The sequence below is a fragment of the Anomaloglossus baeobatrachus genome, chromosome 6 (genome assembly GCF_048569485.1).
Source record: "Anomaloglossus baeobatrachus isolate aAnoBae1 chromosome 6, aAnoBae1.hap1, whole genome shotgun sequence".
NCBI classification, from domain to species: Eukaryota; Metazoa; Chordata; class Amphibia; order Anura; family Aromobatidae; genus Anomaloglossus; species Anomaloglossus baeobatrachus.
Window position 1 is genome coordinate 95710668 of NC_134358.1, and position 16682 is coordinate 95727349.

At 47.1% G+C, this 16682-nt stretch overlaps 1 protein-coding gene across 1 annotated transcript in view; it reads right to left on the bottom strand.

Moving 5' to 3' along the window:
- Positions 1-2602: 2602 nt before the first annotated feature.
- LOC142317114 (carbonic anhydrase 2-like) overlaps positions 2603-16682 on the bottom strand; it is a 74609-nt gene continuing 60529 nt past the window's right edge. The window contains exon 8 of the mRNA XM_075353122.1: positions 2603-3291. Coding sequence (XP_075209237.1) covers positions 3172-3291 — 120 coding nt within the window. The 3' untranslated portion in view covers positions 2603-3171. The remainder of the gene's footprint in view (positions 3292-16682) is intronic.

Below are 16682 nucleotides of genomic sequence, written 5' to 3' on the forward strand. Positions count from 1 at the left end.
GGGCCCTACGCGGCTGCGCAGGCCGCACTGGTGGAATCAGAGGTATCACTCACCCACTCTGCAGGACGACATCTGCCGTGAACTCCCTGATGGCCAGGCCCTGCACGGATGTGCCGGCCGCACTTCCTTGCTGCTGATGGCTCGGTGACGTGTCCAGTAACCGTGTGATCGCGCCATCAGAGGGCCTCGCACCGACGTGCAGGCCGCGCCTCCTGGATGATGCCGGTCACGTGACCACCCAGCAAGCCATGTGGAAGTGACATCGCAGGGCACGCGACCGCATCGGCCCCACGTGACCGCGCCGGCCCCACGTGACCGCACCGGCCCCCACGTGACCGCACCGGCCCCACGTGACCGCGCCGGCCCCACGTGACCGCGCCGGCCTCACGTGACCGCAAAGCATCGGGTGAGCCCCGGCGGGTCGGGTGAGCGCGGCGGGTTGGGTGCGCGCGGCGGGTCAGGTGCGCGCGGCGGGTCACGCAGCCGCAATGCGCCCGTCACCACTGGCCACTGCGACCCGGGATCCCATACAGGCCCTGCACGGCTGCACAGGCCGCACTTCCGGGTTCAACGCCCGGTCACATGACCGCACCGCAGGGCCATGTGACTATGACGTCAGGACACCGGGGCCATGTGACCGCGACACCGGACCACGTGACCGCGCCCCGGGTCACGTGATCGCGCCGCCCACATCACTATGCCGACCCCGCGCCTCACCACCACCGAAGGAGGCCGGTGACGTCACTCACCGCCCCGCTGCTGCCGAAATCTCCGTCGCTTCCCCCGACGTCCTACGATGCTGCTGCCAGCGCCGAAGGGTGGTCCCGGGGCCCATCTGGATCCAACTCCTGCGAGGGCCTTGACCCCCTCCCGGAGGCACCGGGAGCTCGACCACCTCCGCCGCCTGATCATCCACCGTCCACCGCCGCTGTGTCCACTGGAGCCAGCGCTACCCACGCCGCTCCGCCATAGACGACCTCCTTTGGGACAGGAACTTCCTCTCCGGACCGTCCTGGGTACAACGACAATTCCGGACGTCTTCAAGGTATTGAATGAGCCTCCCACCTCATAATTCGGCCCTATATATACTCCCCTACTACTGACAACCCCCTGACCAATTACATGGCCCCATAGCCCTTATAACCCCACCTCCCACTTTTCCCGTACAAAATGCCCTACACCTTAACCCCTTGCTAACCCTCAGGCCTAGCATCCCTCCTCAGTCATGTTGCCCTCCCTTGAGCCCCTTCAGGGCAGGCGTCCGGGCTTTTCTATATCATGAATGAGCTAAACTGTAAATGTAGTCACTAAATATAATGCTAATGGGGCACCAGTCCATTGACACACAGAAATTTCACATTTAAAGATGATCAGTCAGCAGGTTTTTGATATTTAATCTCAGAGAATCATGATGTAGGGGAAAAGAGACCAATTACAGTGATCTGTCACTTATTAGGCTGTTTGTAGTTTCAATACAATCAGTGTTTTATCAGTAGGACATTATCACTGCCTGCATATGCACATCAGTCTGTGTAACTGCCCCCACCACTGCTTGGCAACTTTCTGCCAATGCACAAAAAGCTGTGACTCATCAGTGTGGATGGAGTTATACACAGCCCAGGAGTCTTCGCTCTGCTACATCACATTAACCAAATGAGGGATTCTATCAAAACTGCACCAAGCTTCCCAATAAGTGATACATGACTGGAATAAGGCTTACTTGCCCTGTTATGCTGCTCTCAGATTATATAGGAAAACCTGTTAACGCATTCCCTTTAAACACTTTAAGGCCATGTGGACACCTGGCATTTTTTTTGCAGTTTTTCATGCATTTTTCCTTGCTTATTTTAATTAATTTAAGTAAGGAAAAAGCATCCCAACAAAGTCTATGACAATCCTGACTTGCTGTGCACATGTTGCTTCTTTTTTCCTTGCAGATTTTGTCGCTGAAAAAAGAAGCAGCATGTCAATTGTTTCTGCATTATTTTTCTGAGTTTCTATAATCCCCTGCAATGCTTTATCACTACAGGGGATTATATTGCAGCACTTTGCCTCACACACCATGGATACAGCATGGTGTGTGAGCTTCACCGTAGCTCAGTAACCTGGGTTCGTCATGGTGATGACCCAGGGTTATCATGGCAGTGATCAGGTCCCTGTGATCACATTACAGGGACCTGATCGCCAGGAACAGGTAAGCAATCCCTCTCCCAGACTCCTGAATGCTGTGATCGCACTGATCGCAGCATTTAGGGGGTCAAATTTCCGGGAGCGGCGCGGGCAACGCTCCGAGCAGTGACAGCCGGGTCCCAGCTGTAACATCAGCCGGAGACCCGGTGGTGATCGCAGAGGTTCAGCGCCTAAATCTCCGCGATCGTCATGACTAAAAAAAAACGTACAAAAAGCAGGAAAAACATATATGAAAAATCGTGCAAATGCCATAAAAATGCACATTTTTATCGAATGCGTTTTTTTCTTCCAAAACATGCTTTTTATATGCAGAAAAAGCACATAAAAAAGCAACGTGTGCACATAGCCTTATTTCGTACAGATGTCAAGCGATCGACTGTATGTAAATGTATGGAAACATCACTCACAGCGGTTTGCGGTAGCAATTTTTAATAAGGTATCGAAAAATACATATATATAGTCTCCTTTTTCTTCATGTTATGTGCAAAGTAAGCACCAATAAGACTTTTCATTTATATTCTGTCATATACAGTCAAAATATATACACTCCTATTAAAATCTATATTTTTTAATGCAACAAATAGATAAGATTTTAAAACATACGAGTTCACATTAAGTCATACAGAGCAGTGTGTGTACTTCAAGTTTTCTTTTTTAAGACATATTCTTAATTCTTATGGGCAAAGCAAACCCCCCCCCACGCCCCCACGCCCCCCCCGCCGCCATATTAGTGCAACATTATTTGTGGAAGAGAATCAGTAGCATCTACTGTTGGTTAAGCTGTAAAGCAACATCTCACATTATTAATGATTTGCCTATGTCTCTCGACTTTCACATTTAATTAATCAGATCCTAATACTCACTAAGGGATTAGAGATTTCGCATAGTGAAATAACTGCTACCAGTGTGCACAGCCCGAGATAATGAAACATTGCAGCCGCGTTCCAGGTTTGATCTCGGTGCAGATGGACGGTCCTGATCTTAGTGGAAGGAGGCTCTAACTTCTCGGCCCTTCAGTGGCTGCGGTGGCCGATAGTTGTCCACCATGTGGCAGGGGCTGTCGTGTTCATCATTGAAGTAAAGGCCTCGCAGTTTTGACATCTAAAATAAACAGAAAAGCTTGTTAACACTTTGCAAAAATAAACTAAAGTGTCAGACAACTGCACATTCATCATCCGCGGTATCACTGAGCGTCCTGCAAACCATGTTAAATTCAAAATAAAGGCTTTTTTTTGTATTTTAAAGCATAAAAATATAGTATTTGAATTACAGGCTTGTATAAAAGATTGTAGATTTATAGATTGCAAACTAATATTTTATCATTCTTACAATGTTTACCCCAACATTGTGCTAAGGTTTAGACTTAAGGGGGAGACTTCGCTAATGCGAAGTCGTTGGGGTCACGGAATTTGTGACACACATCCGGTCGCTTTAGCGATGCCGTTGCGTGTGACACCTATGAGCGATTTTGCATCATCGCAAAAACGTGCAAAATCACTCATCGGTGACATGGGGGTCCATTCTCAAATATCGTTACTGCAGCAGTAACGAAGTTGTTCCTCGTTCCTGCGGCAGCACACATCGCTCCGTGTGACACCGCAGGAACGAGGAACATCTCCTTACCTGCCTCCCGGCTGCTATGCAAAGGAAGGAGGTGGGCGGGATGTTACATCCCGCTCATCTCCGCCCCTTCGCTTCTATTGGGCGGTGGTTCAGTGACGCAGCACTGACGTCGCTGTGACGCTGAATGAACCGCCCCCTTAGAAAGGAGGCGGTTCGCCAGTCACAGTGACGTCGCAGGGAAGGTAAGTATGTGTGACAGGTCTGGGCGATGTTGTGCGGCACGGGCAGCGATTTGTCCATGTCGCACAACAGATGGGGGCAGGTACCCACGCTAGAGATATCGGTATCGATATCGCAGCGTGTAAAGCGGCCTTAAGGGCCACTTTGGGCCAGAAACGTGTTACCTGTTCCTGTCTTGTATCAGTTTATATTTTTTTATCCATCTACCTTCTTGTTTTTATGCCTTTTTGTATTGAATAAATGTAACATTTTTTAATCAATTTGTGCTGTTATTATTTCTACTTTTGGATACCGCCAATATTGTGCTACTTATATGAGTTGATAATAATATAATTAAATAAACTATAATGATACCAAGATAAGGAGTGGGAATTTACTTACCATATTACCAAATGTTTCAGACTATAACACGCACTTTTCTCTCAAAAAATTTTGGAGGAAAATGGGGGGGGGTGCGTGTTATAGTCTGGAAGTGCCTGGCTCCCTTTAAGGGGGGAGCGGTGGCAGCAGTGGAGCAGGTTACAGGAGGCAGGAGCTGGTTCCCCGCTGCAGGAAGCCGTGGGCTGGGGTAATCAGGTTTGCCCACTATTAAAGAAAATTAATATTCACTGCTCCCCACACCCATAATCACACTCTACTCTCGGCACTGAAGCTGCTGCTAACACCTGTTTTCCCCAGTCACCGGCTTACTGTAGCGATTGGGGCAATCACATGTGTCTGTTATTAAAGAGAATGAATATTCACTGCTCCCCACACCCATAATCCCGAGTGTGGGGAGCAGTAAATGTTAATTTTGGATTAGCAAGCAGCTTACATCGGCCTGTAACTGGGGGTGCATGGCAGTGATTAGAGTTGAGCGCGGTTCGTGGTTCGTGGTTCTCCAGTTCGCGGCTCGAGTGATTTTGGGGCATGTTCTAGATCGAACTAGAACTCGAGCTTTTTGCAAAAGCTCGGTAGTTCTAGAAACGTTCGAGAACGGTTCTAGCAGCCAAAAAACAGCTAAATCATAGCTTGGTTTCTGCTGTAATAGTGTAAGTCACTCTGTGAATCAAACTATTATCACATTTCAGTGTATAGTGTGCGTGAACAGCGCCTTCAGATCACTGCTGTTTCTATAATGGCGATCGCCATTTTTTTTTTTTTTTTTTCTTGTCTTCCTTCCCTAAGCGCGCGCGTCTTGTGGGGCGGGCCAGCATGTCAGCCAATCCCAGACACACACACAGCTAAGTGGACTTTGAGCCAGAGAAGCAACGGCATGTGTGATAGGATCTGCATGTCACATGTCCCTGCATTATAAAACCGGACATTTTCTTCACGGACGCCATTATCTGCCTTCTGCGTCTTTGGTGTCAGACATCACTGTCGCAGCTCCGTCTTCCTGAGTCCTATAGCCGATACAGCTGTATGCGCTGCATACACAGCGTTAGACAGCTTAGGGAGAGCACTTTATAGCAGTCCTTTTAAGGGCTCCAACCGGCAGGGTCAGAGAGCCATAGGTGACAGGTCCTGCAAACAGCAACAGCGTCTGTGTAGCCCAGGTCAGGGATTTCCTACCTGCATTTCACCATTAGGAGGGAATAGAAAGGCAGGCTTCCATTCCTCTACCCAGAGCACCACAATCCTGCCACTGTACCCTCTTGTCCTCTGCACACTCCAACTGATAACTAAGCCATTATACTAGCAAACACTCAGTGTACCTAGTGGCATCCTATACGTGGCTATTGGACTTTGCTATAGTCCCACTAGTGCAAAGACATTTGCAGAGCGCGTCTGCCTGCATTGCACACTACAACTCATTCTAACCAAGCCATTATACTAGCAAACACTCAGTGTACCTAGTGGCATCCTATACGTGGCTATTGGACTTTGCTATAGTCCCACTAGTGCAAAGACATTTGCAGAGCGCGTCTGCCTGCATTGCACACTCCAACTCATTAAAACCAAGCCATTATACTAGCAAACACTCAGTGTACCTAGTGGCATCCTATACGTGGCTATTGGACTTTGCTATAGTCCCACTAGTGCAAAGACATTTGCATAGCGCGTCTGCCGGCATTGCACACTCAAACTCATTTTAACTAAGCCATTATACTAGCAAACACTCAGTGTACCTAGTGGCATCCTATACGTGGCTATTGGACTTTGCTATAGTCCCACTAGTGCAAAGACATTAGCAGAGCACATCTGCCTGCATTGCACACTACAACTCATTCTAACCAAGCCATTATACTAGCAAACACTCAGTGTACCTAGTGGCATCCTATACGTGGCTATTGGACTTTGCTATAGTCCCACTAGTGCAAAGACATTTGCATAGCGCGTCTGCCTGCATTGCACACTCAAACTCATTTTAACTAAGCCATTATACTAGCAAACACTCAGTGTACCTAGTGGCATCCTATACGTGGCTATTGGACTTTGCTATAGTCCCACTAGTGCAAAGACATTAGCAGAGCACATCTGCCTGCATTGCACACTACAACTCATTCTAACCAAGCCATTATACTAGCAAACACTCAGTGTACCTAGTGGCATCCTATACGTGGCTATTGGACTTTGCTATAGTCCCACTAGTGCAAAGACATTTGCAGAGCGCGTCTGCCTGCATTGCACACTCCAACTCATTAAAACCAAGCCATTATACTAGCAAACACTCAGTGTACCTAGTGGCATCCTATACGTGGCTATTGGACTTTGCTATAGTCCCACTAGTGCAAAGACATTTGCATAGCGCGTCTGCCTGCATTGCACACTCAAACTCATTTTAACTAAGCCATTATACTAGCAAACACTCAGTGTACCTAGTGGCATCCTATACGTGGCTATTGGACTTTGCTATAGTCCCACTAGTGCAAAGATATTAGCAGAGCACATCTGCCTGCATTGCACACTCCAACTTTTTTAAACTAAGCAATTTTACTAGCAAACACTCAGTGTACCTAGTGGCATCCTAAACGTGGCTATTGGACTTTGCTATAGTCCCACTAGTGCAAAGACATTTGCAGAGCACGTCTGCCTGCATTGCACACTACAACTCATTGTTACTAAGCCATTATACTAGCAAACACTCAGTGTACCTAGTTGTATCCTAAACGTGGCTATTGTACTTTTGTCTATTCACAGTATTGGAACGATATTTGCAGCACGTCTGCCTGCATTGCACACTCTAACTTTTTTAAACTCAGCCATTTATAGTAGCAAACACTCAGTGTACCTAGTTGTATCCTAAACGTGGCTATTGTACTTTTGTCAATTCACAGTATTGGAACGTTATTTGCAGCACGTCTGCCTGCATTGCACACTCAAACTTTTTTAAACTCAGCCATTTATAGTAGCAAACACTCAGTGTACCTAGTTGTATCCTAAACGTGGCTATTGTACTTTTGTCTATTCACAGTATTGGAACGATATTTGCAGCACGTCTGCCTGCATTGCACACTCTAACTTTTTTAAACTCAGCCATTATACTAGCAAACACTCAGTGTACCTAGTGGCATCCTATACGTGGCTATTGGACTTTGCTATAGTCCCACTAGTGCAAAGACATTAGCAGAGCACATCTGCCTGCATTGCACACTACAACTCATTCTAACCAAGCCATTATACTAGCAAACACTCAGTGTACCTAGTGGCATCCTATACGTGGCTATTGGACTTTGCTATAGTCCCACTAGTGCAAAGACATTTGCAGAGCGCGTCTGCCTGCATTGCACACTCCAACTCATTAAAACCAAGCCATTATACTAGCAAACACTCAGTGTACCTAGTGGCATCCTATACGTGGCTATTGGACTTTGCTATAGTCCCACTAGTGCAAAGACATTTGCATAGCGCGTCTGCCTGCATTGCACACTCAAACTCATTTTAACTAAGCCATTATACTAGCAAACACTCAGTGTACCTAGTGGCATCCTATACGTGGCTATTGGACTTTGCTATAGTCCCACTAGTGCAAAGATATTAGCAGAGCACATCTGCCTGCATTGCACACTCCAACTTTTTTAAACTAAGCAATTTTACTAGCAAACACTCAGTGTACCTAGTGGCATCCTAAACGTGGCTATTGGACTTTGCTATAGTCCCACTAGTGCAAAGACATTTGCAGAGCACGTCTGCCTGCATTGCACACTACAACTCATTGTTACTAAGCCATTATACTAGCAAACACTCAGTGTACCTAGTTGTATCCTAAACGTGGCTATTGTACTTTTGTCTATTCACAGTATTGGAACGATATTTGCAGCACGTCTGCCTGCATTGCACACTCTAACTTTTTTAAACTCAGCCATTTATAGTAGCAAACACTCAGTGTACCTAGTTGTATCCTAAACGTGGCTATTGTACTTTTGTCTATTCACAGTATTGGAACGATATTTGCAGCACGTCTGCCTGCATTGCACACTCTAACTTTTTTAAACTCAGCCATTATACTAGCAAACACTCAGTGTACCTAGTTGTATCCTAAACGTGGCTATTGTACTTTTGTCAATTCACAGTATTGGAACGTTATTTGCAGCACGTCTGCCTGCATTGCACACTCAAACTTTTTTAAACTCAGCCATTTATAGTAGCAAACACTCAGTGTACCTAGTTGTATCCTAAACGTGGCTATTGTACTTTTGTCAATTCACAGTATTGGAACGTTATTTGCAGCACGTCTGCCTGCATTGCACACTCAAACTTTTTTAAACTCAGCCATTTATAGTAGCAAACACTCAGTGTACCTAGTTGTATCCTAAACGTGGCTATTGTACTTTTGTCTATTCACAGTATTGGAACGTTATTTGCAGCACGTCTGCCTGCATTGCACACTCTAACTTTTTTAAACTCAGCCATTATACTAGCAAACACTCAGTGTACCTAGTTGTATCCTAAACGTGGCTATTTTACTTTTGTCTATTCACAGTATTGGAACGATATTTGCAGCACGTCTGCCTGCATTGCACACTCTAACTTTTTTAAACTCAGCCATTATACTAGCAAACACTCACTGTACCTAGTTGTATCCTAAACGTGGCTATTGTACTTTTGTCAATTCACAGTATTGGAACGTTATTTGCAGCACGTCTGCCTGCATTGCACACTCAAACTTTTTTAAACTCAGCCATTTATAGTAGCAAACACTCAGTGTACCTAGTTGTATCCTAAACGTGGCTATTGTACTTTTGTCAATTCACAGTATTGGAACGTTATTTGCAGCACGTCTGCCTGCATTGCACACTCAAACTTTTTTAAACTCAGCCATTTATAGTAGCAAACACTCAGTGTACCTAGTTGTATCCTAAACGTGGCTATTGTACTTTTGTCTATTCACAGTATTGGAACGTTATTTGCAGCACGTCTGCCTGCATTGCACACTCTAACTTTTTTAAACTCAGCCATTATACTAGCAAACACTCACTGTACCTAGTTGTATCCTAAACGTGGCTATTGTACTTTTGTCAATTCACAGTATTGGAACGTTATTTGCAGCACGTCTGCCTGCATTGCACACTCAAACTTTTTTAAACTCAGCCATTATACTAGCAAACACTCACTGTACCTAGTTGTATCCTAAACGTGGCTATTGTACTTTTGTCAATTCACAGTATTGGAACGTTATTTGCAGCACGTCTGCCTGCATTGCACACTCAAACTTTTTTAAACTCAGCCATTATACTAGCAAACACTCACTGTACCTAGTTGTATCCTAAACGTGGCTATTGTACTTTTGTCAATTCACAGTATTGGAACGTTATTTGCAGCACGTCTGCCTGCATTGCACACTCAAACTTTTTTAAACTCAGCCATTTATAGTAGCAAACACTCAGTGTACCTAGTTGTATCCTAAACGTGGCTATTGTACTTTTGTCAATTCACAGTATTGGAACGTTATTTGCAGCACGTCTGCCTGCATTGCACACTCAAACTTTTTTAAACTCAGCCATTTATAGTAGCAAACACTCAGTGTACCTAGTTGTATCCTAAACGTGGCTATTGTACTTTTGTCTATTCACAGTATTGGAACGTTATTTGCAGCACGTCTGCCTGCATTGCACACTCAAACTTTTTTAAACTCAGCCATTATACTAGCAAACACTCACTGTACCTAGTTGTATCCTAAACGTGGCTATTGTACTTTTGTCAATTCACAGTATTGGAACGATATTTGCAGGACATCTGCCTGCATTGCACACTCAAACTTTTTTAAACTCAGCCATTATACTAGCAAACACTCAGTGTACCTAGTTGTATCCTAAACGTGGCTATTGTACTTTTGTCTATTCACACTACTGCAAATCTATGTGCAGCACCTCTGCATGACAACCTCGTGCTCTGTTTTTAATAAGCTATAATGATAGCACAAAATACTGCCATTTTGTGGCATCATAGAACTGGCTGTTGTATTCCATTAGTGCCCCACTGGTGACAAGCTATTTCTAGCACCTCTACATCACACCCTCATGCACATTTAGCTACGCTAATGTTATAGCAAACTCATGGAATTCATTGCTGCATTTCATAATTCGGAGGGATAGAAAGTCAGGCTTCCTTTAGCTTTTCCTTCTGTTCATAGACAGCATCTCCAAGACAAATTTCCCCTCCACGTCTAAGTGTGGAGAGGCAGCTAGTGCGCATGCGTGTGCCGATGTACCCCAGCTGCAGCATAATTACAGTGTTTCGCCTAGTGAGTATGCTCAGCCTGACTGTGCCATTCCTGACGCTAAGTCTTCATTTCGGGATACAGCGCATGCTCCCACACTAAGTGTGAAAAGCCTCTTTGCACAGGTGCTTGCATTCTGTGCCGGGTCTAAGTCCTGTTTTGTGCCTAGACACCATGCTAAAGCTGATAGTCTTTTTTCAGAGACTGTATTTCATGCTACTGAGCATGCTCAGGCACTTCCTGCATCAGAGACTAGGTCCGGTAATGAACTCTTTGGCCCTGGCCCTGATGTGGGGGTCCCATATAGACCACAGGGCATCAGGTGTCCTCCCAAATGGCTTGCAGAGGCCCACACCTATGACTTGTCACCGCATTATTGATGGTCAGACGATGACTGGTGAGGTGTTTGGGTCATGGCAGCCATGAGGTCATCATTGAAGTTGCGTTTCCAAATAGGACGCTAGTTATGCCACTCATGACGTGTCACTCTGCTTTTGTCTCCAGGAGGTGCATTGTGGTTCACCCTGGTTTGGGGCGGACCCAGGTTATAAAAGGGGCTGGAGCCAACAAGGAGGTGCGCAGTCTTCTATTATGCTCCGAAAGAGCACACCTCCATGTGTTGAACCCATTGCGGCTTTAGGCCAGAGGTAGGCAGGGATAGGGTGGTGGATGCAGGCCACCACCACAGTTGGTAACGCAGAACGGTTAAGACCAGCTCCTGTCCTAACAGTCCTGCTTGTGCAGCCCAGTGGCATTAACAGGCCTGCTGCTGCTGATGCGCCTGCTGTCCACAGGTGTGGCCCCTACGCACACGGTCAGCGTACTCAATGGCCCCTGTGTTGTTAACAGGGAGTTCCTGGGCTGGGTGGGCATGTGGACCCTGTGACGCTAACAGGGCTCACAGTCTCCAGATCCGAATGGCGTCTAACTCGGTTCAGGCTACTATTAGTTTCATAGCCACACAGCTCTGTATCCTCCACCAAACCTTCAAGTTGCCAACCTCTCCTTTTCCAACTGGGAGCACGGTGGACACTGACTGCTGAAGGTGATATATACCTTTCTCTTTCTTTTCTTATTAATTTTTGTTATATAGCGGTCACAGATTATATACCACTTTATCCAAATCTGCCAGTCCCACTGTAACAGATGTTGTTTCTTCAGCAAATGTTACAGTTGTTTAACCACCAAATCCACGGACCAAAATTTTTTTCCCCTTTCCAACACACCTGTTCCCCTTTCCAACAGCATCTGTCCTTTTTCAACTCATTTTGGGATATGACCAAAAGTGCAACTGTGCAGGGACACCGTACTCAACGCCATCTCAGCACAGCAGCCATCCCTCGGTCCCTCCGATGTGGACAAGTAAAAGACCATTTCCTCCTATCCATGACAAAGTGTTGAGATTCACTCTGTGCAGCACTGGTGTTTAGTGGAAAAGTAGATCTAAGATTGCGTACCACATTCTGCAGATACTCCTGTATACGTGCGTCTATTTCTATGGCAGGAATTAGTTCGCCAAATTTTGTCTTGTACCGGGGATCTAACAGTGTGGCAACCCAGTATTCAGGATTACTTCAAATTCATACAATCCGAGGGTCATGTAGGTAGTGCAGCAAGAAGGCGCTCATGTGTCTTGTGCATCCAGGAGGACCAAGTCCTTGGTGTGTTGGTGGCAGAGAGGTGAGAATCGTGCATCCTTCCTCTGCCCTCTACCCACAACCTCGCACAACCGAAATGTGAGCAAGCTCTCACTCATCTGCTGAGTCTTCCATGCCCATCGCCAGTTCGTCCTCCATTTCTTCATGGGCTCCTGCACTTTCATCAACACTTTTTGCTGATACTATGCGCCCTTGTTAATCCCTCTCCCTCACCATGACTGCCGCATAGGTGCCGCTGACCATCTGGACCTCGTAGATCTTGTTATCCCTTCCGCATATGACTCCTCCTGTACTTCCTCCCCTTCCTCTTGTCCCAACACCTGACTCCGAATAATAATTACAGTGTGCTCCATCATGTAGATGACCAGAATTGTCACGCTGAGAATGACATTGCCAGTGCTAAACATCTTCGTCGACATTTCAAAACTGTGTAGCAGGGTGCATAGGTCCTTGATCTGACACCACTCCAGCAGCGTGATCTGCACCACCTCTGGATCAACTTATCCCAGGCTATATGTCTTACCGTATTTCAGCAGGGCTCTGCGGTGCTGCCACACACGCTGCAACATGTGCAGATTCCAATTCCTGCGTGTCGGAACATCGCATTTCCGGCGTTTAACTGCCAGACCCTAAGACTTCCGGAGTGATGAAAGTTGTTGAGCTGCTGTGTGCGCACGATGGAAGTGAGCACATAGCGAGCGTGCCCGCTGCACAAGGCCATGTAGGCCGTGATGGTGTTTTAAAAATTGCTGGAGAATTCGGATCAACACGTGAGCCATAAAAGGCACGTGTGTCACATTGCCCTGAGGATGGCCCGCAGCCAGGTTTGCATCATTGCCGCACACGGCTGTTAAGTCACCAACGGAGTCCGCTCCGTCAATTTGTACTCCGGTCGCCAGGTGACAACGTGTTCCTTTCATGAATAGTGCTGATGATGGGAGAGTAGTCGATGCCAGCGGCGCAGGTGGACGCAGGTTATGCTCACCCACTGGGCTGCATTACCTTGACAGATGCAGAATCTCTGGCTGAATGTAGCTGGTGGGTATCTCACAGATGAAATACCATCATTCAGCTACAACCAATGGGAAGACACCACACCCTTTTTTATGCCCATCCTGTCTGCAGACCACTGCCAGACATAGCTATGAACCTCTGGTTAATTTTACCCCCAGTTCAGTTTTATGATTTTGTGTGCTTGTTACCTGACTACTTTTCCTGCTTGCTGTTTATGTACCTTGTTGGCCGATACGCATTTCACCTCTGCTTGTTTTCTGATTAAGTCCTGGCCGTCCCATTCTGTTCCTGTTCCTCAATTAATGTTTTGACCCTGCCTGACTACTATTCTCTGTAATAGCGGTGTGACTCACATTTCCCATACATTTCAAAGTAAAACTTTGACCGCCTGATGGCATTGAGCTCTGCTGCCAGCATAGTAAGGAGGTGTGTGGTAGTCCTTGTGCGCAGTTGCAAGGAAGGGTGGCCTGACCACACAGGGTTTGCGCAAAGGTAGAGGACCCACACGAGGTTGAAGAGGCAGAAGCAGTGTATTAACTTCTACATACAGAACAAGGATTGAAACAACTCGTGGGGACGGCAAGACTTGTACAGCAGACCCTTCTCCATCTCTCACCATAGTTTGCCAGTGCCCAGTCAGTGACATGTAATGACCCTGTCTATGCTTACTGGTCCAAGTATCTGTGTTGAAATGCACCCTGTCGCACACAGATTTTCTCAAGGAAGTGGTGATGTTGTGTGCGACATGCCGGTGTAGCGCGGGCATGCTTTTCTTGGAGAAGCAGTGGTGATTGGGCATCTGGTACTGGGGCACAGCGACAGACATAAGGTCTGTAAAATCCTGTGTGTCCACTACGCGTAAAGGCAGCATTTCGGTAGCCAACAGCTTACAGAGGGATAGAGTCAACCACTTAGCTTTGTCATGGGTCGCAGTAAGTGGCCTTTTATTTGACCACATCTGAGGGACAGAGATCTGGCTGCTGTCTGTAGACGGTGTTGAGTAGGGTGTCCCTGGAAAAATGCAGGTTTGTGAGAAAAGTGCAGGCGGAGACATGATGTTGGCTTCATCTTGCCTTCAGATCTGTTCATCTTGTATCATTTTTAAAAAACACAGCAAGCAAGGGTTACTCCAAGCGGAGTCTCCCTTTTTTTCCAAAAATTGGGCCCCACACAGACACCTTATCAGTGGCAGCACTTGTGCCCTAGTTGCAAACAGGATGTTTTGATTTGCATCAAGCACATTCCAAATCCACAAGCATTTACTCTCCCCAGGATGACACAGGGGTAGTAAATTCCTTCTGGATCCATGACTTGTTCATTTTGATGAACGTCAGTCTGTCCACATTGTCACTGGACAGACGCGTGCGCTTATCTGTCAGCACACACCCAGCAGCACTGAAGACACGTTCAGAGACAACGCTGGCAGCTGGACACGACAAAATCTTCGAGGCGTAACTGGAGAGCTCTTGACATTTTTCTAGATTTGAAGCCCAAAAGGAGCAAGGCTCCATTTGCAAAGTCATTGCATCGATGTTCATTTGGAGATACTCCTGTATCATCCTCTCCATCCGTTGACTATGTGTCAGACTTGTTGTCTCTGGTGGCCTTGCAAAGGAGGGTCTAAAAAAATTATGAAAAGATTCCATAAAATTGCTGTTACCAGCACCAGATACGGTCCTACTGGTACGGGTAGACTGTTGAAGATGACGAGGCCGTCCCATGTTTGTCAAGTTACAACTGGGAGAATCACTCCCTTCACCTGCACGGTTGTTTGGTGGAAAAGCCGAGCTAAGATCGAGTAACAGCTTCTGCTGATACTCCTGCATACGTGCGTCCCTTTCTATGGGTGGAATTATGTCACAAAATTTGGACTTGTCCCGGGGATCTAATAGTGTGGCAAGCCAGTAGTCATCATCACTTCTAATTTTGACAATACGAGGGTCATGTTGGAGGTAGTGCAACAAGAAGGCACTCATGTGTCTTGCGCAGCCATGCGCACCAAGTCCACGCTGTGTTTGTGGCATAGAGGTGCTAACCGTTCTTTCTTCCTCTGTCATCTCCCCCCAACCTCTTTCAACTGAAATTTGACCAAGGTCCCCCTCATCTGCTGAGTCTTCCATGTCCATGGACAGTTCGTCCTCCATATCTTCATGTCCTCCTGCACCTTCCTCAACATCTCACCTGCTACCATGCGCCCTTGTTGATCCCTGTCCCCCATGGTCCCATGCCTGCCGCGTTGGTGATGATGAACGTCTGGACCTTGGTGATGTTGTTGTGTCTTGCGCATATGAATCCTCCTGTAGTTCCTCCCCTTCCTGTTGTCCCACCCCCTGACTACGAATAGTGTTTAGCGTGTGCTCCAGCATGTAAATGACTGTAATCGTCATGCTGATAATGGCATTGTCAGCGCTAAACATATTCGTCGCCATGTCGAAACTGTGCAGAAGGGTGCATAGGTCCTTGATCTGAGATCACTCCATCAGGGTGATCTGCCCCACTTCTGCATCTCGTTGGCCCAGGCTATACATCATGACGTATTGCACCAGGGCTCGCCGGTGCTGCCACAGTCGCTGTAACATGTGGAGAGTTGAATTCCAGCGTGTCGCCACATCGCATTTCAGGCGATGAACCGGCAGGCCGAAAGACTTCTGGAGCGATGCAAGTCGCTCAGGTGCGGCGGTTGAACGGCGGAAGTGAGCACTGCAGACAGTTTCCGTGCCCTGGTCAGAAGGCCATCTAGGCCGGGATAGTGTGTTAAAAATTGCTGGACAACAAGGTTAAACACGTGAGCCATACAAGGCACGTGTGTCACCTTGCCCAGGCGAAGGGCCGCACCCAGGTTTGCAGCATTGTCGCACACGGCCTTACCAGGCTGCAGGTTGAGTGGAGACAACCATTTATCAAAATCAGTCTCCAGAGCTGCCCACAACTCAGTCGCTGTGTGACTCCTATTTCAAAGACATGTCAAGCTAAAGACCGCCTGATGCCGTTGCGCTCTGCTACCAGCATAGTAATGAGGGGTGCGTGATTCCTTCTGCGCAGTGAGAACGCTGGTGGCCTGACCAGGCAGGCTTGGGGCGGAGGTGGAGGACCCAGATGAGGTGGAGGATGCAGAAGCAGTGGCGGAACTTGGACAGACAGAGGATTGACACACAAGTCGTGGGGACGGCAAGACTTGTGCAGCAGACCCTTCACCATCTATCACCATAGTTACCCAGTGGCCAGTCAGCGACATGTAACGTCCCTGTCCATGCTTACTGGTCCAAGTATCGGTGGTGAAATGCACCCGTTCACACACAGAGTTTCTCAAGGAAGCGGTGATGTTGTGTGCGACATGCTGGTGTAGCGCGGGCACACCTTTCTTAGAGAAGTAG